A 22,649-nucleotide genomic window follows, 5' to 3' on the forward strand; every position below is an offset into this window, starting at 1 on the left:
GCAATAACAGAACATTTGAGAGTAAAATAATATTTAAGGTTTTCCTAAAATGTCATGTCCAATATTTTACTCATGGTGGGGGAACAAGGCAGAGAAAGGCAAAGGCACAGGTCCACTGTCCAGCTCCTGGGTAGGGAAGAGTCATTTTAGGAATTCATTTAGGGATTTCTTTGGTGCTGCAAAGCATTGCTCTGTTTCACTACCCATATCTGTGCTTCTTGAAGATGTAAACAGATAAAGGTGGACTTTTAGATACATTTTCGCACCATCCTTTAGCTCTTAAATAGAAGCACATCCCACTACACACCTTCAAAATAACCCCCAGAAAGGACAGCGTCATCTGTTACACTCTATGAGCTTTATAATAATTTCTGTACTGACTATGTTTATAGATTTTCTATAAAAAGTTGGAGTGCCTAGTTTTGGAGAAAAATGAGATACCTGCCTACTCAAAGACACACCAAGGGCAGTCATTGTCTGCCTGCAGACATGGAAACTTAGATTTTAAGAGTGGATGAAACATTTGGCCAGTCAGTGGAGATGGATGTCCAATACCATGGACATCTAGGCGATGGGACTCCCATCCCTTCATCACAACAATGTTCCTTCTTGGGTTGTCTTCTGCGGATGAAACACTACAACGAGCAAGATGAACATGTGGGTACTCATCAAAGGGCAGGGGCTGGGGTTGGATGGAGGCATGGGGAAGGAAGGAATTAATATTTGGGAAGACCTGACGCACAAGCCATCCCTTCCCCTGTTTATTTGAGGGCTAATTTAATCCATCTGCAGGGGAACCTCAGCATGTTTTCACAGTTTCTGTCATTTGAGGCTTACCTGGCGTGTGCTAGCAAAAGGACTTTTATACTATCTGACTGGGGCTGTTTATCTTTCCGATGCTCTCGGATTTTCCACTATTAGTCAAGCCCGGCTTCTCCCACCTGCCTCACAACAGGGCCCGTCTGTGTGAGTGCAAAAGCGGCCGGGAGAGGGGGGAACGCTGCTTGTCCCCCAGGAGGGAGGCTGCAAGGTGCGGGGGCCCTGCAGTGCTCCCCCAGTGTGCTCCTGACAGACAGCTGGAGATTTCCAGGCTGTTGCCTGCCACAAATGGTGAGATTTTTTTCCCTCCTCTTCTGTTTATTGCACTTCAGAGGGAAAAGAAAGGAAACTTTTCTAGGTTTCAAAATAAACAAGGCCAGTCAACAGATCGGGAGGGGGGAGAGGAAAGGAAGCAGTTCAGGAGCCTTTGAACCAAAGTCTTAAACCAAAGTAGAAAAACTCAGGCATTTGCCTCCCGTATGTGAAGCCAGCCAATAAGGAGGAAAAGTGTACTTCCAACGGGCATCTCACATTCCCCTGGTAAGAAGCATCAATATCTACAAAACCTCTTGAACCACGTGGATGTGTATGAGCATTTGGAGCTAACAAAAGGAGTCGAATAGCTCTGAAACAGGCTCTTACGAAAGGAGGTTTCCAAGTGAGATCAATCCCTCAGAGAAGATGCACTGTTTCCCTGACCTTCCCAGCATCAAAAACCCAGCAGCTATTGCATTTTGTCCTTCCCCTTAGAGGAGCAGAAGGAAGGTGATGCCTCTGCTAGGACGGTGCTCTCCTCGGAGCGCAGATCTCTGCTCTGCCTCAAGGTCATCTTAAGTCCCAGTGGCTAAAACAGCCTTTGGCTGGATGGCTTCCAGGGAAAGGGCGTGCAGCCCCAGGCTACAGCGTAGGACAGCCAGTTGACCTTGCGTGAGATTAATCACTGGGTCAGTGGGACACTCACACAGCTCCTGGGAAAGGTTTCAGGTCCCAGCAGATAACCAGAGCGTTTCACCACAATCACCACTCATCTCTTCCCCTCTCCGCGAGAGTCAGTGTCTGCCAAAAGGATTCAACTGGACAGTCATGCATGGGAATGTGGCCCAATGGCTTAGTCCCAGTTACTTTGCCTTCTCCTCAGACGATTCTTTGCTAGCAGAGACTATTAGAGCTACTCCAGCTAGGTTCAATCCTGCTAAATTTCATGGAGCTGGAAGCAGAGTATGCTGGGGAATGGGCCTTGATCACAGTCCTGGCTCCCCTTGCTGATTTTCCAACCCTGAATTCACAGCACAAGGCCTGTTTGTACCCTCAGGCTTCTGCTGTGCTGTGTGCGGTGTGGCAGGGCAGGAAAGGGGGAGTGGGTAGAGGGCTGGAAATTTGAGAAATTGGGGAGGATTCAGGTTGCTGGGCATCACTTCTGCCTCCTGCAGTGCTAACAGACACAAAGGTGCAGGAGGGTGCTGTATCAGGCAATGAGATAGAGATAAATCAATGAACAAAAAGCAAGGAGGAGTGTAGGCAGTGCTGAGGCAGGAGCCTGTTAATGTGACCAGGATCCAATTGAAGGGAAGGCCACCAAAAGGTGCAGAAAGAGGATGGCAGGACCACCTCTGACACATGCTGGGGGAAGTCCTTGGGGCCTCTCCCTCGGCGACAGTACATGAGCCCCATTCCTCCACACACCGCCAGGCCACTGCAGCGACATGTGCAGGCCTCATGGCCCCCGTCTGCCCTCACACATCAGCTTCTGCAGCACAGCTGCCCTCCTGCTCGGCCATGGTGCCTTGCCTTTGCTCCTGTCCCCATCCCATAAACGCCATTCAGCTCCAGCTGCGGTTTGGTGGCTGTGACTCCATCTGCTGCGAAGGGAGAGGAAGCCGGGATGCGCTCCCACAGTAGGTAACAAAGAGCCAAGAAAGCAAATCAAGCTGTCATTTTCTCCTTGTGAGGGAAGACCTAGTGCCTCCGGTCACGGCGCTTCCCTCCCCATTGTGGGACTGACACAATGATGTCAACCATTTGTGGGCTGCGGAGGGGATTAGGTTTCCCCAGGAGAGGCCTTGGAGAGCTCTCCTCCACCTTAGATGGGCCATGTGTCCCCCGGGGCTGGAGCATGGGGACCGGCATCCGCTGGCCTCGGCTAACTCTCTCCTCAGGCACTAAATGAACGCGACAATTAACTGTGGGCTGAATGTCAGGGTGGTGAGGGGACCAGACGCTGCTGACAAGGGAGGGGAGATGTGGATCTTGGTGTCTGTGGCCTCCTGGAGCTCCACACAGTGCAGGAGCCCCTGTGTTCCTGAGCTCTCACCTCACCTCACCGTGCTGTGACTCAGTTTCTCTGCCTGCAAAATGAGCCCCAAACTCACAGAAAGAGTTGAGGGGAATCAAGGAGGAAAGCTGAAAAGCCTAAGATTCTGCAACAGATTCTGGTTGCTCTCGGTATTTAAAGAGAATTCCCCTTGATGTATCCAGGACACCCACAATCCCAAGACTTCCAGTGTTTGGGTGCAAGACATAGGGGAAAACTTGGCCAGCAGTGGGGCAGCATCCCCTGTCAGCCACGCAGGTAGGTACAGCCGGGGCACGCAGACCCTTTTGAGGCTGCCCAGGCATGCACATGCTTGCAAAACATTTGACACAAAGGCAAGGACCCAAACTCAGACAACCTAGGAAATTAGGTCTCGGCAGTCACTGGGAAAGAGCTGTCAAGCTGTCCTTCTGAGCCATTTCACTTTTTTCTCTCCACTGCCTTATAGTCAGTCTTGGCAGCTCTATCTGTAGGTGTCTTCAGCAGCTCACTGCCCCTTGCACGCACGCGGAAAATGGGAAATCATGGGCAGAGCAATGATTGCTCCGAACATGGCCTGCCACAGCACAACAGACACACGAAAGATTTCAGGTGGCTTTTTGTTCCTGCTGAACATGTTGATTTGGAAGACACTGCAAATTTGCCCTGATTTCAGCAATCTGTTTCAGACCAAGCAAAGCAACTCAGCCTCAACCAATTCTGAAAAACACACATTAATATTATGACACTTTTCTAAACAAAATATCTGCTGTTTTTGTTCCTTTGAGAGAACACTTAATTTCTAAGTTTATTTCATTTATTAAACAAAAAGATTAAAAATGCTTGGAAATTAAATATGAAGTTATGCTCAAACCAACATGGTTTTTCTCCAATTTTTTGGTTCACCAAAAATCACAGCAACAAAAAAATCACTTTGGTTAGCAGAAAACATTTTTTTCTTTTAATTTGACAGAACTTCCAGCGAACCGAAAAATCAAGTGATTTGCACAGCTCTGCTCTAAACAACTCCCAGAGGAGGGATGGTTCCCTCTTCCCACTTTGCTTCCACAACAGCTGTTGCTTGAGCAGTCACACACAAATATATTTTTTTCTTGCCAGCTCTCCCTGTTTCATCTGTGCCTGTCCTCTCAAATATAGGCCCCACAGACAGGTTCTGCCTTTATCTGCTGCTCATACTGCACTGATTTGTATGTTATTTGTGTCTGAAATTAAGTAACTAGAAGTGTTTCCTTTGTATTATTCAAGTACTTCAAGATCAACAAAGATTGCGTGTAAATGCAACCAGCTGGTCGCTTTGCTCATATGGCACAACAGCGAGCTGTCAGTGAACGTAAATAGAGACACATATTATTAATGATACATAGCATATTGCCATGGGGACCTTCCCCTAAGGCATCCCAGTCCCCATCTCCCCAGGGTCTCCACTGGCAGCAGCTTTTCCCCCAGCGTGGGCTCCCTGCGAGGCACGGCTCCCTGTGGGTGACATCCTCTTATCTGGGGAGCGGAACGTGATGGATGTCTTACAGCTTCAAAAAAAATCCCCTCCAGCATGTTTTAGCATCGCCCCGCCAGCCGCCTGCCCTTCAGGTCTGTCTTTAAGCCTGGTGCTGCTACTCGACAAGCAGAAAACCCTACACAACCCAGCCAGGCCCTGTCTGGGAGGACACAGCTCTGAGTCCCAAGGAGACAGAGCACAGAGCTGTTCTCTGCAGGCCCCCAATGGTTCCCCTCCATCTCCCAGTGCAACTTTTCCAGCCCAAATCTCACCTACAAATTGCTTGTGGGTCAAACTTGTATCTACTCACAGCCTAAAGCTCCTGCAAGGTCCTCACCATCAGGGCAAACAAGCTCTTATTTACCACTGTACTCTTGGAAACTGTGATTTTGCCTCCATCCCTCACTCCCCTCATCTCCCCCTTTACTACTCTGTGTTTTCCCTGCTGCCTAATGAGCCCTCCAGAGACCTGCAGGTATAAAACTCGTTACAGCTCCCTCTGCTCACCCGCATCAATAAACGAAGGAGCACAGCAGAGAACGGGAGGGAAGCTGTCACTTTATTTCACCATGAATTACAAAACCACTTAAAAGTCTAGCACTCGGGAAAGGGCCAGTGAGAAATTGCCCCTAATACAGAGATAGGGGTTTTCTTTATGTTTCATGCCAGAAACTTGGCAAAGCCCAGGCTTAGGCAGTAATATAATCTCGGCGTCTGGAGTGAGTGGGAAGCTGGGACGGACACTATGAGCTTGTCGTATTCTCTGGACTTACGTTCCTCATCCCTTTCCAGGATTTATTCTAGTGCTCCGTATGGCCCCGTATGAAATAGGGAAATATAAAGTGGTGGAGATTTTCAGAGCAGCTCGCTACCCACAGCCAAGGCCAGACTGAAAAAAATCCCAAGCCCTGGGTACACATTTAGGCATGTGGAGAAGCAAATAGATTGTCAAAGCTGCTCTGTATATACTGGGGCTGTGCTGGCTGCCTGCTCTCTTACTAAATCTAGCTCCAGTGTGCAAAGCACAGGCTGCGGCAAAGCTGGGGCCAACTACATAAAGGCAGACGGTGTTTGCTCACGCACCACCAGCAACCTGTGCTCTGGTGGCAGGTGATGGATTGGCCAGCACCTTCTGACTTGCACCTGAGCACGCCTGGGTAGGTGCCTACACCTGCAGAAGCCCTGCATGTGCACAAGCGCCTGTTTGCAGGCATTTCAGAGCAGGAGGGCATGTTTATGTAGACACATGAGGGTTTTCAGAAGTGGTGGGTGTCTCCCACTGGTATCCCAGTGGAGACAGGAAACAAGCAGCTATTTGCTGCCGGTGGCATGCGTGTGTGTGGCTGAGTGTGTGTGCAAAGTGTTGTGTGTGGGACTGAGTGTCCCCACAGGGACAGGCAGTGCTGCCGTGTGCTGGAGGGTGCACAGGACAGCGCATTGCAAGTGGTGGATGTTGCCCATGCCTTTGCAGGGCAGGAGGAAGAAGTGGTGACCTCTGGAAGGGGCTGTGCTGAGCAGGCAGCTCTCGCATGCGGGCGAACGGGCAGGGGGAGGACCCAGCCAGCTCTGCTGCTTCAGGAAACAAAATATCCTCTGTATCAGCTTCTTTTGTCATCCTAAAGCAGTGTCGAAAAATCCAGCCCTGCCACTGAAACTGTACTGAAGAGGAAGAAGAGAATAAGGCCTGGCTAATGCCTGTTCTCTCATTTTCCATCACATTTTCCTGTGTAATGAATCACATTCCCACATCAGACCCTTGGAGGTGCTAGGTGGATCTGAGCACAGTGAACTGGGGCCTCTACCTTGAAGAGATTTTCACTGGCAAAGCACAGAAAGAAAACAACTTGGAGAAAAAGGCACCACATTGCTAGAACAGCACACAAAGACACAATAAAAACCAGGAATTCTTTTTCTGAAGGGCAGAAGAGCTTTCCCCTTATACTCCCCTCACTGGATGAACCACGGGTAACACTGTTTGCTCACTGCATGCAAACACGCAGCAAGGGATTAGTTAGTAAAATTGTCAGGCACTGACCTTCACTCTTTGAGGGTTCATCCAGTGTTGGATGTCTTGCACAGTCTCATTCACACGCAGGAGGATGGGCTCATGACTGTGATCCAGACACGAGGTGGTACACTCTGCGCCTGCACACAAAATAGAGAGGATAAAGCTACAGCACCAAGCAAGCAGCTTCTTACCCTTCCAGCATCCTTCCAGCTGAAGGACAGGATTAGGGCTCGTTTTTCCTAAATTGCAATTAGCAGTCAACCATAACTATCACATATCTTCTAGCCACACACGAAATGCTGAGTACAACCTCTCAGCAGGAGACTGGGGGATGAGCAGATATTCCAGGGTCTTTTTATATGAGCTGCATATCTAGGTATTTCTCTGGCTATTAACTCCAGGAGGGGGGTCAGGTTTTGTTCTTTCAGATCATCAAGAAAATGTGAAAGTTTTTCCATTTCGACTGCTCTTTCAAGCAATGGGTCTGATTAAGCTAAGGCTGCCGAACTCATCTCACCTATGACATGACATAATCCTCCCGCTTGATCTAGCAAATTTACAGACCTTCAATAATAATCTTTCAGATGGTGGCCAAGCCTAATGATACTGCAGGCGGGCTATCACCTAAGTCCCATAGTTGATAAGTACACAGAGAGGTAATGATGGCTTTGTTCACACATAAACCTGGTTTTTCTCTGATTAACTGTCATGCCCGGTGGGAATCATGTCCTTTCTTTATTAAAACATGCTGAGATACTCTGCGGCAATATCCCAGAGCCCTGTGGTGACACAACCGTAAGCCCTAGTGTGTTGGACCATTACCATTTCCCCCCTGGAAAATCACTCTTGAATGGCACAGCTGCTGCAAACATGTCATTAGGATTTCTGCACTCCAATCAGCGCTGGGGGAGGAATTAATCTCCGGGCTGGTTTGGAGAGCTGAACCTTTGGCTCAACACACACCTCAGCCTGGAAGGGCAGATTAGGTGTCTGAGGAATTACCGAAGGTGTGTGGGATTCACAGTGACCACGCCTGGATGCTATTATTTCCCGCACCTGCTTCTGCCTTCTCGCATCCTCCCTCGTGGAGGAGTCAGCGGGAGCAAAGCAGACCCTGCTTGGCCAGGGAGGCTCTGGTAGCGCCTGGGGTTTGTTTTGCTTCTCTAGTGCACGCGGTAGCAGCTCCATGGCCCCATTGACAAGTGCCTGAAGACCTACTGCAAGCAAGTGGAAGGAGCACGCCTTCTTGGAAGGCCATTGATCAGGCTCCTGAAAACACCAAAAAGAGAAGAAAACCCCAACAACCTGATCCCGAAAGGTGGTGCTGGGTGAGCCTAACAAAGTGTGTGGTATGTCTCCATCTGCTGAGGATACAAGCCAACGGCCGCTGTGCCCTCTGTGAGCTGTTCCTCGTGCTCTCCAGGAGGATCCAGCCCATGATCCCCTTGCCTGCAGGATGGCTGCATGGCCTTGTCCCAGGACCAGGTCCTCCAGACCTCGCATCTGGGCATGGCACCTGCAGCCAAGCTGGTGGGGCTGGGAGAGGATGGAGGGAAGGCAAGAGCCCACTGCCTAGGCAGCTGCAGGCCCTCCTGCTCCCAGCTCCAAACTCCTCTCTCCAGGCCAGAAATCCCAATTTCTCCCTTTGTAAAGCCCTGCCCGGCTCAGGCAGGTAACCTCATCTCAAGGGTAAAACGCCTTGCCACATTAAGAGTCGCCGCAGCCTGCTTGCTGCTCGCTCTCCCATGCTCTGCCGCACTATTTACACTGACGGCGAAGAGCGGGTCGGAATTGTTTTGATATATGATCTGTAATTGGCATCGTTACAGAGCGGTGATCTCATCCAGGTTGTGTTCTCCTCCCCAGGGAGGGAACACAAGGCGGCTCGTGGTCCCTCACATGGCTGCGATATAATGAGGGAGCCACAAAACGAGGGAATTTCTCCAAGTTCAAAGGGGCAGAGGGGGGTAGGGGGCCTGGTGGGGGGCTGCAGGAAGGGGTCTGGAGGGGCTGCAGCCTGTGCAGCTCCCATTGCAACCCGTGCAGCAGGGAGACTTTAAAAATAGGGGCTGAAAATCCAATTTTGTGTGTTTGCAGTATAGAAAGTATGCCTGGGTGACACAAAGCGAAGCTGAGCTCAGAAAGTACCCCAAAACTCAACACCCCCTGCAGAGTGACCAGACACCCCAGGTAGAAGGGCAAAACATCCTTAAACGAGCTCCTACAAAACAGCCATACCAAAGGGATGCTCAGCTGGTCTCGTATTCTTTCTGAAGAGATGTGAATGATCCTGCTGCTGTGCTTCCCTGCCAGCATCCTGCCTTTTGGCAACTGAGGTGTGTGTGTGTATGTGGGATTGAAGGAGGGGGACATTACAAAACTGTAAGAGCAAACTGAGGTGCAAAATCTCCCCTTATTTTAGGACTGGATCTGTCTTTGGTGCAGTCTGGCTTGCTGGCTGCCCCTTAAAACCAGCTGACCAAGAAAGGACACAGTGAAACTCGAAATGCCAGAAAGGGCAGGCAGTCAGCACATTATGTGTCTCCCAGCCTCTACAGCATCATCCTTCCTAAAAGCAGCTCCCTATAAATCCACCCATAGCAGCCTCTCACTCAGGCGAACAGGTCCATAGGAGAAGGTGACTCAAAGGACTGCAGACTCCTTTCTTCCTCCCTCTCAATCCCATCCTCTTCCTCATCCCCTTCACTGCTGATGCTCACAGACCTATGCCATAGCCGCCGGAGCACTGCAGCTTCAGGTGGCTGTTGAGCTGCGTGGGCAGGGCGCACTGGCCCTGCATTTCCCTGCAGAGATGAAAGGAGCCGCTCCAGGTGCCATCCTTCCGGCAATGAATCACGTTGCTTCCACGGCCCTGGGAACAAGAGAAGGAGATAGCGAGGATGGTCACAAAAATGACAGCAAGGACAGCAAACAGGCTGGGAAGGGAGAAGCGGGCAGAGCCAAAGTGGGAGCAAAGCTCTGGAGCAGGGACAGGCCCTGGTTGGGACTGCCAGCCCTGGTGGGCAAGAAGGCAATAAATAAAAGGAAGCCTGTGCCACATGCACACATTCCTCTTCTGTGCAATGTGATGTCTTTACAAGTCTCTTTCATGGTCTCTACCTTAAAAAGGACACAATACAGCTGCAGTAAAGGTGCATGCACCCCATCTGCCCTCTTTCTTCCCATTGAGAGGTCTGTGTTGACTGCAGACAACCTTTTCCCTCTTCCATTTTGTAACTAGTTGCATCATCTTTGTCTCAGAAAAGAAAGAATCCCCAATGGCCAGCTGAAGGAGGAAGGGAAGCAGGACACGAGCAGGGATGCTCAGCAGGGCAGAACATGCTCTTTAGAGCTTGGCTGCCTTGAATGACAGCGAATGAAGAGGCTGAGGCAGATATGCACAGAGGCAGGTGGAAAGGAGAAAAAAAACCCTCTGGTGTGGGAATGGGCAAGGAATGGAATATGACATTTCTCTTATAGCAAAGATTTTCTGTACGATACTGAAGAGTGAATACCAAAGTCCAAGGGGAAATATCATGCCCTTTAGAAACAACAAAGGAGTGCACAGGCAATCTTTTGTCAGATCTATCCACATAGCATTGGGGATTTCTGCACAAGCTGTTCGGCAGGATCTGCGAGCCTAACTGCCACGGGGTGATGTGGGACAATCAACAGGAGGATGCCTGGGGTGGCTTGGCTCCAAGCCTCCCATGGTGACCCTGCTCAGTGGGAGAACCAGACAGGATCTCTGCTTCTCCTTGCCCATTACACATACCAGGCATGTTGCCTGCAACCTACCCACTCTATTCTAGAAGACTGTGCTAGATATCTTTGGGGATATTTCAGTTGCTGTCTATGCTGGGATCCCAATCCCAGCAGGGATGCTTGAGTCTTGGGAGCTCTTCCCTAGGTCCCACACCCCTTGTAGCAAAGGGATCTGGACAAGTCCCCGGTGCAGGTGTGCACAATTGCACAGCCTTTGGTGTTACTATTATATTTGATATCTTAATGCCTTTTTTTGCTCAGCTTTGTTGATGAACATAATATTTAGTGAGATACAAAGTGGTCTTATTGGCATACTGTGTGGGACCTGCATCCCCTTCTCTAGACATCTGGCCATTGCCAGGAGTAATAAGAAAATCATATGAAAGGATAATGGACCAGATGGACTCAGGGTGTGATCCAGTTTGGTGACTCAGCTAAGGGCCAGTTTTGCAGAAACTGATTAATTTAGATCTGACCGTTTACACGATTTGTGTGCAATATTCAGAAATGGAAGGCCCTTGCTCTGGGTGCTGGGGGAGGCACCTGCTTAAATGACCATTATGCTCCTGGTGATTAAGAGATGCCATATGCAGAGCTGAGTAATGATCTTTCAGCATGGTGACAAATTCAGGAAGAGATTGCTAAGTGATAATTGAGCACAATTTGCTGTTTTAGCAAGTGTGGTGCACTTCCATTGCAATTTGCATGCCAGTGTTCTAAAGGTGAGCCATGAAACCTGATTTATGTTGCCAGAGTTGGCTGTGTTTGAGGGTACTATTGTGTAGTTTCTGCAATGTACTCAGAGATCCCAGGATATCCATTGCTATAGTAACATCCTGTCCATCATTCCCTGACCTGCAAAATCTCTTGTGAAAATCCCTGCTGGGTTTCTTGCTTGGATGCAACGTGCATTATCACCTTATATAGCTGAGAGAGACTTAGTGGGGTTTAATCCTTAAATAATTAACACCTCTCAAGTGGTTTTGCCTTGTGCCAGGAGTTCTTCCTCTTTTTCTGTCTATTTTCTGGGATATCTGGAAATACCTTTCTCTGCAAATCCCCTTCTCAGGATGTTACCTGCTTCTTTGCTCAAGGTGCTTTAACAGCTGAAAAGTCACTACAATCTTCCCTTCAAAGAATGGAGACGTAGCTGTATCTCTCACTTTCCACAGCTCACTTAATTGTTGCTGTAACCCTGATTCCACTGCCTGCCTCTCTTCACATCCAGCTCCTTTAAAAGCAAACATAAAGCTCTCATACCTGTTGTCCCTCATGGCCCTGGTTTCCCTGCACTGGCACTGATGGTTTGACCAAGCGCACAAAGCCACAGATACCATATCCCTGAGCTTCCCACCCAAATTGCACCCATGTGTGCACTTCACAAGTCTTGAAGCTTCACATAAGACTTATAAAAACAGATCTTCAGGTGCTCTGATACAAAACCCCAGGCTCTACCTCCCATCTCCATGAAGTGGGCAGGACAACTTTGCAGGGAACAGGGGCAGCAAGTGCAGTTTTCCCGTCTCAGAAGCCTCAGCGCTGTTTCTTCTGTAGTTGTGCATTTTAACATTTGGAGCAGGTATCAGAGGTGTTTTTCCGATCACTGGCACTATGGAAGGTCTGATCCCTTTTTCAGATGTTCTCAGAAACAGGACTAATATTAAAAGACCTTTGACAGAGTGCTCTGTTCTCTGCAGTGTGTATAGTAACAGCAGCTTCCACATCCCCACTTTCTCTTCCCAAATGTATTAAGCAGTAGCACTTCTGGGAGAAGTTACTCATCTCACAAACTATAATTACCTCTGGTGAGGTAAACTAAACATTTCAAACATTATATTAAAGACCAGACCTTCTCGTATCAGTGAACACAGCTCCTATGAAGTCAAAGGCAACATGCTGATTTATGCTGGATAAGGATCTGACCTCTGATGCCTTGTCACACCTTTGCAGCCACAAAAACCACGGAAGTTTACAGACAGTTCACTTGAATAGTGATAATCCCTATAAACGATCTATGGCATACACATGGTGATAAAGGGAAAAAGAAATGGAGAGAAAAGCAAGGTAAAACAGAAAGAGCAAACAGGATGAGTGGATGTAACTCATATCCTTCTTTCACTCATTACTCTTTATTTCCTCCTGTACTAATATAAGGCCAGAAACCATATTTGATAATGCCTACCTAGATCAGAGAGCCACTGACACAGATTTTTCAGCTACTTACTTGTCTAGAAAACAATGTCACTCATTGCTAGTCCGCTATGGGTAATAGTTAATACCACTACTATAGTCATAAAAATGATATTTCCAGGCTCTTCGAAGTCTCTCTCTTTTTCTACTTTAATTACATATTTCCCTTCTCCATCTCTCTGTTTCTGGTCTCACAAGAGCTCAAGGGAATTATGGCATTTGGTCCCTCCAAGATCAAAGTCCTTAGGGAACATAAGATAAAAACACACCTTTATGGGCTGAGATGGTCTGGATAAGAGACTCACCGACTGATTGTCATCGTCTTCACACTTGATCCTGCACTCGCTGTTGAACTGGAAGCCGTTGGAACACTGGTAGAGCCCGTGAAACTTGGATGGTGGAGGGTCGCAGGTAACGGGCACGCAAGCGCCTGGCAGCCACGTGCCGTCTTGTGTGCACTGGATCTTAAAGGCTCGCCTTTCCGTGCAGAAAAAAAAAACAAGACCATTTAGTGAGTGGCTGAGTCAGCCAAGAGTCTCTGAGCTCTGCTAGCAGGTTGCAGGGGATGGGTGTGCTTGAGCTTTTAACACTTGGGGAACAAGTTGTGAATCTGCGTCATGAGGTCTCTGAGAAAAAATAACGATTATTTGCAAAGCTAACATTCAGCCATCCAGCCTAAACTCAACTCTTTTGGCCTTGGACATGTCTCCCCAAAATGCCACTTCCCAGGCTTGTGGACTGTGGTTGGTTTGAAGTGGGTTTGTGCAGAGTCAAAAGTATATAACACCACTAACCCCTTCCCACAGAGTTTCAAAGGGGACTCCCCAGGCTGCATATCAAAGGCGATTTCTAAGGTAAGGTCTGTTTTTTGAACACTGGCTACAATTTTCAAAGGAGCCTAAGGGAGTTAGGTGCCTATATCCCCTTGATATGCACAGCTATCTGCATGAAGGCAGCATTCAGTGGTATTCTCTGTTAGAAACAGCCCATCCCTTTCCTAAAATCTTTTTAACCCATGCCTTTCTGAATCATGCTGACTGCATGGCATTACTATTGTACGTACTTCCTTGCTTTTCTGGAGGATCCAGGGACATGGTAACCTGGTTTGCATTTGTACTTGCAAAATGAGCCCACTTTGTGCTTATCTTCCCGGCAACGAGTAGTCTGGAGATCTGCATTAGGGACGATGGAGGGTGCTCGACACATCAGCTCGCACAGGGCTTCTGGAAAGGACCACAGCCCATCCTCCATGCAGGTCAAGTTGCTGTTGTTTCCTGAGAAGGACAGTGAGCAACATAACATTCAGCAGGACTGGCTGTTGTGGTGGTGTTTTTTTTTTTTCCACAAGTGTCATTACACCCATAATGTATCAACAACCACCTCAGTTGGCTTGACAAATTTAACTGTGTATGTCCTGTATATTTTTTTTTCTAGATGATGGTGTTTGATGGACTTAAATCATTAAGGACTCTTTTTCTTTTCTTTTTTTTTCTTCTTTTTTTTTTTTTTTTTTCAGGAGACAATAGGAAGACAGTGTTTATTTCAGGAAATGCTATAGCATAAGTGAAACCTCACTAGCTTTGTATTTTGTGTGTGTGTTTTGTTTTTGTTTTTAATTTGTTCCTTATTTTGTTCTTCTCTGAAAGAAAGCTTGTTTCATACATCAATGCCCTCCTCTCTGAAGCCATAGAGATATCCACGTTAAGACAGTGTTTGGTACCAATCCATTCTTCACACTGCTTCTGTGTTATATCCCTTCCCTGAATCTCTCCCTCTTACTTCAATTTTGAGCCTTTTGGAGCAGCATCTGTTAATATTAAAGTCACTACTCCAACACAATGAGGAGATGTTCTCAGCTGGGGACTCTCAGTCCGTGGGAACTACTGTGATAAATATGATTCATAATACTCATTAGAGACTCGTTTTCCTTAGGAAGCTTTCTTGACCAGCACCTCAAAGGTAAAAGGTACAATAGATCTATTTGCCTCTGCTATGACCTAGTTGACTTCAGAAGGGTAAGCTAAAAGTAGCCTACTCTCAGTGTATTTTGTATTCTTTGTTATTTTATACTGTATGTTAAAAAGGAATAAGCTTTTCCTAAGAAACAAAACACCGCTATGAGCCACTAACCCTTCAAAAATCCCTAATACTCTATTGAAATCCTTGAGCATTGCTGCAGGAACTCTTCTCAACCCACAAGGCATATTTTCAGCAGTCAGCCAACTTCAGTGTTATCCAAAATAATACCGACAAACTGCTAGCCCCAGAGCAATTCCATCTCTTTGAGAAAGAAGGAAGAGAGCTGGGACATTGATGCTGGAATTCAAAGAAGACGAAAACAAAAGGCTCTGGAGGGCTCAGGAAGGTATGTAGAGGAGCCCTCCTGCCCTATCCACAAAGATAAGAGAAGTTTCATTAAATCAGTCCTGGCTTTCTCCCTCCCCTCCCCAGTTGCAGATGATTGCAGAGGTATTTTGTGCAGAAGGGAGCTCTTTTTCTAGAGCACCAGCATGCTCCTCTGCTCTGACTCATGCAGCAGCTCTGCAGACCAGCCGTGGTGATATCATACCGCCACTGCAATGTGATAAGCTGTGACATTACCAACAGTGGCTGTCATGACGTCAGTGATTGAATTAGGCATGAGTCATCCGAACACCATTTTCCAGAAGTTTAGTGGCAATATCTATTAGTCATCACTGATGGAATACACCAAATGGTGCCTTTAGCTTACAACTCACAGAGTGTCTGGACAAAAGTGAAGTGATGCTAAACAAATGAGCTGCACCCCCTTACTTTGGGCTAGTCATAAGCTTTCCAGCTACCCCTGCCAGCATCACCAGCTGAAGCTCTTGTTGGTCATGGCTTGTTTTACCCTCTGATGCTCTGCATGAAAATTGCCATTCATCTGCTGGGGGTAATTTTACATTCCTCCAAATTGATTAGCATCAGTTAATCTAGTGGAAGGTGTCCCTGTCCATGACAGGGGGGTTGGAATTAGATGATCTTTAAGGTCTCTTCCAAACCAGACCATTCTATGATTCTATGATAATTGTTTTCACTCCCCTCTTATAAATAAATAAATAAATATCAATCCAGCTATTTCCAATGAAAAACAGCATCCCTGTTGAAGATGACCCTCTGAGTGTATAAACAGAAAAAGGGAATTCTTTGATAAAAATCTCCCCTTTGAACAGTCTTAGCTTTCACTGTGGGTTGGCTATTTGTGGTTAACCTCCCAAGTCTGAATTAAAAGAATTGAGCAATTTGGTTATATATGAAGAAATCAACATATCCTTTCACTGAAATGTGGAATACTTCACATGGCTCTTCTGAGATTTGCTGAGAATTTTAGCAGAAGATGTGATACCACATTTAGAAAATGAGTTTATACAGCAATTGTACCTGAGTCAACAACAGCTGTTAAGATTACTCCAGTGTGAGGTGACAGATTAATTTGGCTCTAATGTTCCTTCAAATTAACTATGATATCTTTTTGTGCTTCCCGAGGACCAGATTAAAAAGGGTAATGTGACAGTAAGAGAAAGAGTGGATGGTGCTGAGAAGATGATGGGGATGCTACCAGAAAAATAGCAGGGAAGGAGATGGAGGGGAAAAGGAAAGAATGCAGCAGAGTTATGTTATTTTCAAGAAATAAAACTTGTAGAGACTCCTAAACAGGAAGAGAAGAGAAAGGTCAGAGGTAGAGCAAGACAAGTGTGGAAAAGGGGAGAGGTGATGGGTGGGTTAGGAAAAGCAATGATGGGAGACTGCGACTGAGACATGGGATTGTCCAGTCTTCTCCCACCTTCCCAAATACATGGAGGAGGCATGGAAGGGAGACATGCACAGAAAACAGAGAAGGCATAAAAAAGGATGAGAGAGCTCAATATGATTTATCCCCATGACTTTTCCATGTTTTGGTTGTATGGAAGTAATATTCAGTATCGTTCCTGCCTAGCCAGCCGTGATCAAGCAAAGGTCAGAGGAAGGTAATAAGAGAGATGCAAAGGAACTTAGCTTCTAATATAAATAAACCTTCCCTAGACTCTCATAATTCTTCATAGTTAAAATATCATGAATAATTCTAAAACAACAGCAATAGTAACATGTATTACTTGCAGCAGTCTGTTAGCTGTGCAGCTATCCCCAGCTTGCTGCACGGACACCCCTGATACCTTTCAGAAGAGCAGGAGGTCGGCAAGTGAAGGAGCATTTCTTGCCAAAGGTGGTCCCCTCGCTGCAGTTGAAGGTGGCTGGGTAGACATGGTACTGGTCTGGGACACCACAGTCCACAGGCTCGCAGGTCACCTGCTTGTTCCACTTCCCATCTGTGCAAGTCATGGTGACGCTGGACTCCATCTGGAAGTAGACACAAGACTACAGCCACCACAGCCAGCGAAGGAGAGATCAAAACTGCTTTAAACCTAGTAACAACCGTTATTTTTGTGTCTCACAAGTCAAGCAAACTGAAACCTGATGACCACCATCATTATGTGGACAGCAGCTACTAAAAACATTGAGGCCACACACGAAACAGTGTCAGAGAACCAGTATGCATTACTGCCACCAGCAGGGTGAAGGATCAGAGTGCTTCAATGTAAAAAGCACTACAAATAATCTGAACTCTTGTCTGCATCGCCTCCTGGGACGAGCCACGGAGCCTACTGCTCTGCCCCATGACCGGAGAGGCGTGTGCGAGCCGGAGCCATTTGGAGCTGACAGCTGTCCCCGATCCTCTCCGCCTTCGGCATGACACAGTCACCCTGAGCAGCCCCCATGTATTTCTGAGATGTTGAATTCACCCTGGGGTTTGAAATGAAATGAAAGCCAACCTGGTGTGAAACCGGTTGGGACTCGTGTCTGAGGCCCTCCCGAGGTGTCAGCAGCCCCTGGGAGGAGGCCTGGGCCTCGGCCCACAAAGGGAACCAGGGCCCTGCTGTGCTGGCACCAGGGACACGCACGCTTGAGAGACAGACCTTTTCCTGGAGGATTTTTCAATGGACAGAGTCCAAAGCATCCTGCCCATACGTTCACCTGGCATTTGGTCCAGAAACTCTTTATAAGAGGTCAAATAAAGAATTAGCACCTGTGCTCTGACTTCCCTAATGCCCTAATACTGGAATAGCTACACAGAAGCTACACTTCTCTGGATTTGAGGAACAATCCAAACAGTGCTACAGACTGAAATCCTGATGTGCTAGGAGGAGAGAAAGAGTCAGAAGTGGGGTAGGAGGGCGGGGGGCAAAGGAGCCACCTGTCCGAGGCTAAGATAAAGAATTTACTGGGTGACTGAAGGACAGACAGATGCTGGCAAAGAGAACAGAATAAACAACACATCCACTTTCTGATTAAAAAAGGAAAAATGATTACAGATTAGAGGTGAAGAATCTGAACACAGGACTCTTCCCCCCATACCAGAATAAAAAGAAAGACAGCAGAAAGAGAAATGTGAGAAACCCAAACACAAGATATTGTGGAAGGGGAAGATACCGGCAAGGAATCTGACCAAGTCATACAGCAGCACTCCTCTGCCCCCAGGGAATATTTTATTCAGGGCTGGTACGCTCACAGGAGATTTGCACCGCCAACCATTGATCTAGCTTTATAAAAGGAAGGGGAATTTTTCTAGCACACATCAAAGGGACCTGGATTCCCTTTTTGCAAAAACACCCTAATGGTTTCAACAGAAGTTCAGACCTGTCTCCCTTTGATATATGGTTGCATTCAGAATGGAAAAAGCAGTCCCAGAGCTGAGAAACTGGACACTTCCCAAGTGGGCACAAAACCCCTTTTCTAGACCATGCAGTTTATTTAAACAGGGAGTACTGATGATGGAAAAAGTGTCTTTTCTACAAATTTAGAGTAGCACATTTGGGGATTCACAGAGAGCTCAGGTGAAGTGACACTCCACATTCTCATTCCCCGCCATTTTGCTCCCCGCTAGCTACTAATTCTTTGTTCATCAGATCATTTGCACAATTAAAAAATACGTATGCTGTAGATAGATGATGGCTTGAAGATGCCTGTGCTTCCAGGAAGTCACTGTGCAATTCTGATGGCCACAGGAGAAAGGGTGAGAGCATATTTCCATGTCTTCATAATTCATACACATAGCGGCATCACCACCACATTTGCACTCCAGGCTGGGCTGCTCCAGGATACAGCAAAGCCTCCATTTCCCTTAGCAGATGCTGTCATCGACCAGAGCTCCAGCACTGTGGCTGCTGGGTACCTCAACAGCAGGAGGTTAAAACATAACCAAGCTATTGATGACAGGGGCTATGCAAACATTAAGGAAAAGATGTGGGTCTTGCATTGTATCCTGCTGCATGCTGGCTCCACTCCGGGCACAGGAGCTTCAACTCCAAGAATTCACTTATTAGTCTTGGTGTGATCTAGTTTAGGAATAAATGATTGCTCCTTCTAGCTGATACCAGTTGCTGAAGCACAGTATGGTGCAGAAGGGAGTTTCCCTAATGACAGGGTTACACATCAGAGGCTGCTCTACAGCAAACCAAATAAACAGCTCAAGTTCAGAATCCAGACTATAATTCAAAAATTGAAACAGAAGCAATATCCGTGCATGACAGCCACACCTTACAGAAAATGGGCAAGAATGCTTAGCCCAAGCTAACACTTGGGAGGGCATGGTCTTTGTTAGCTGACAGCCTGCTGGAAATGCAGCGTGTCTGGGGCCACCCTCCTTGGAAGGGATCCCTTGTTACAGCTATACCACGCTGCACTTTATTTCTGCCACTGTTCTAGACCATGATATGAAAAAAAAATAAATTACTCTCCTCCACTCCATTTTCAACTTTTTTTTTTTTCCTCTCCATGGTACTTTCCCAATAAAACCACTAACTAGACTGGAAGAGTCACCTTCTTCCAGACCCACATGGCTTTTCCTCTTCCTGATACACCGGCAGGGCCATTCCCCCACAGAGACGCAGAGTCCATGTGGGTAAGACCCTGGCTTCTCTGCTTTTTCCGGTAATTTGCTCCACACTTGTATGATGGAAGCTGAGGTTTTCAAGGTCAGACATAATAATGAAACATTTTAGAACACGTCTATCACTCAGCAGCACAACTTCAAGGAACAGGAGCGCATGCATTTCTGCAGGGGAACATAACAGAGCCGGCTTCCCCACAATGCAGAGGACTAAAGCCTTTAGTGCAGAGGACAACAGAAATTATTGCAGATCACACCACCTTACAGCTTCTCCTTCTTGCAGTGTCCCACCTGAGGGTGGGCTCATTGCAGTGCCCGGGTGCAGGGCCCCAGGCTGCTGTGCAGGACTCAGCTCACCCCAGCACCTCACCAGACCATGGGGTATTTCCAATTAACTCAGCCTGAGCAGCTCTGCCTTCGGATCTAGCATCGGGACTTTGTGGCAGCATCTGCGCCTGCCTTTGCAGATCTCCTATCCAAAGCCTGAGCGGGCACGTGCCTGTTTCGCCTGTCTGATCTGACAAGGTCACCCAGCTCACAGGAGTCCACACGAAGCACTTGGTTTTCTCATCTGGTTTATTAGCTGTCACTTTGGGCACTTTGTGCTGCTTTGACTGGCATCACAGTAACCGCTTCCCTTCATGTCCTGCCTTCCAAAAGAGGCTTACGCAAGGAGGGAGGGCGGACGAGAAGGAGAAAAGAAAAAAAAAAAAAAAAGATAAAGTGAGCAATACAGTGAAGAGGATGCAAACTTTAACAAATCTGGTGTCAGAAAGATTTGTTTCTTGGGACTTTTAACAGCTTGGGAGAATTCATGTCTCCTTCCTGCTGCCCAAGATCCCAGTCGGCTCCTTCTTCAAGCGATGCTTCACGTGTGAAGTTTCCTCTCCTTAAAAATGAACAGCTGTGCCCTCCCCTCTAAGTATTCTTCCACTTCTGCCCACTACTGTGCCTCTAATTGAACCCACATGAGCCGTGCTTTCTTTTCCTGGCATGATTGATGATGCCTTTGCACAACATTAGGGAGCTGCTGGGTTTTAAATAACACCTCTTGACCAGAGCAGCAGTGGTGGTAGCTTCAAGGAGAGATGACAACAAGTAACTGAATGAGCAGGGCTTTCAGTGAAGGACAAGGGGGAGGAAGGCAATGAAAGACAAAGGGGGAACGGGGGAGAAAAGAAGAAAGAGCAATGGAGTTGTCAGGGGGGTGGGAGGACATTGGGGGAAAATGAAAACATCCCGAGATCTTCTTTGTGAAAAAAGATACATGATGGCTTTGGCCCCATCAATATGCAAGCCCATTTTTTTTTGTTGCTTAAGTCCCTAAATGATGATGAGAGAGAGCCCAAGAGAGAGTAAACAGCTCTGCTTTTTTTTTTTTTTTTTTTTTTTTTTTTTTTTTTTTTCCAAAGAAAAAAAAAGAGCAAACAGCTTCTCCTGCACATGGTGCTGATGTTTTTAGGGTTTGGTGATTTTATGGAGTTTAACAGGATTGGGAACAGGAACTTCTCAGAGAGCAAAGATGAATGAAGTTTTTGACCTAAGACTTATTAAAATGGTGGCTTCAAGAAGAGACAGAGGCCAAAAAGTGCAGGAACTGTCAGGATGATTTTCAAAAAAACCTTAGATGTAAAAGCCTGATTTGAAATGTGACTTGTGCCCCTACATCTCTGAGGTGCTTTTGAAAAGTTTGCTTTTAATTCTCTGTTCATCTTTTTTCTCTGCCTTCCAGTGAAACACAAAAGACAAATGTGGTTCAGATGCTAAACCAGGGCATATTCACTGGTGTGTAAGTCATCCTCACCAACATGTAGTGGTCATGGGCCACTGATATTCAGCCTGCTCTTTGAGACCTTGCACCTCTCTTCAGTCCCCTTCCTACCCAAGAGTGTGAAACATCAGCATGTGCAAAGCCACTTTCCTTCATCCTCCTCGTGCAGCCCTCTGCACTGTGAGTTAAGTGAGAAAAAAGTAGCTCTAGTCCCTCAAATCAGTCAATCAAGACAAATATCCACCAGAATGACAGCAGTGAAACAACCAACAGCTTTGTGCAAAGCTCCTCAATCACAGAATGAAGTCCCTCTGACCACAGATAACAATCTACATGTCCTAGCTCATCTCCAAACGCTTCTGTTCAGAAGACCTGAAGCTGGGAAGCATTTGTGGAAGGAGCACAATGTAATTCAGTACAATGCAATACAAGGAATCCAAACCATGGATTCCAGACTTGCTCAGATAATTCATTTCCTGCATGCATGTTCCACAGGTTCTGGCTAAAAGCACCTGACACAAAGAAATTAAACTGGATGATATTGAAAGAAACTGTCCTTTCCTATTCAACAAATCTCTGAAGCACATGCATAAACTCCTAAAGCGCGTGTTTGAAGTGCTCTGCTGACCATGGATATTTTTAAGATGCTTCGCTCCTTCCCTGCACAGCACAGAGCAAACAAATCCATAGGCCTCACAGTTCTTATTGGGAGAAAAAAAAAAAAAAAAGTTGACAAGAAGTGCAATAGTAGATCAGGATGAGAGGAAGCATGCTGTAATAGGCAGTGAATCACATTAGCTGGGGGTGCTAAAATCCTCCACTCCTGTCATATGAATCTGATCAAGGCTCTGAAACCCAACTTCTCTGAGCAAAACCAAATACAGTTGGCTGAGCTTCCCCCAAAGGTACTTTTTGCGTTTAAATAACAGAGCGCTGGTGAAACATGTTTAGGCTGTTTTATTTGGGTTTGGATTCCTGTGTGCTCAATGTACAGCTCCCTTCCAACTATTTCCTGGTTCAGCCATTCAGGCTCGTTTGAGAACTTGTTTTCTGTTCTGTAAAAATGCTCAGCTGGAGCTGGGGTTCTGGTGCTGATGCCAATTAGGATGGAAGAGGCCCAGCTCGTGGGGTCCTGTATTTGTTTTGTAATTGAGTTGAAAGGGCTGACTCATTCCCCTCCTCTCTGTCTCCCCCCTCTGCGAGCTCATGAAGAACACAATATTTCACAAATACAGACAGGCTGCTGAGAGTGCCTGCCTGCCCCCAGCCCCAGATGTGCACGCTGCCCCGAAAACAGGCAGAAAGGTGCCGGTGGAGGCCACCACCACCCTGTCCTGACAC

General features: G+C 47.0%; 1 protein-coding gene across 6 annotated transcripts in view; it reads right to left on the minus strand.

The window, feature by feature from the left end:
• PAPPA (pappalysin 1) overlaps nt 1-22,649 on the minus strand; it is a 361,581-nt gene that overhangs the window by 19,246 nt on the left and 319,686 nt on the right. For all 6 annotated transcript variants that reach the window (XM_084494331.1, XM_084494334.1, XM_084494332.1 and 3 more), the window contains 5 exons: nt 16,764-16,947; nt 13,652-13,862; nt 12,894-13,065; nt 9,358-9,505; nt 6,661-6,770 (listed from right to left, as the gene is read on the minus strand). In XM_084494331.1, coding sequence (XP_084350457.1) covers nt 6,661-6,770; nt 9,358-9,505; nt 12,894-13,065; nt 13,652-13,862; nt 16,764-16,947 — 825 coding nt within the window. The remainder of the gene's footprint in view (nt 1-6,660; nt 6,771-9,357; nt 9,506-12,893; nt 13,066-13,651; nt 13,863-16,763; nt 16,948-22,649) is intronic.

Source organism: Aythya ferina (genome assembly GCF_964211825.1).
Source record: "Aythya ferina genome assembly, chromosome: 20".
Classification (NCBI taxonomy): Eukaryota; Metazoa; Chordata; class Aves; order Anseriformes; family Anatidae; genus Aythya; species Aythya ferina.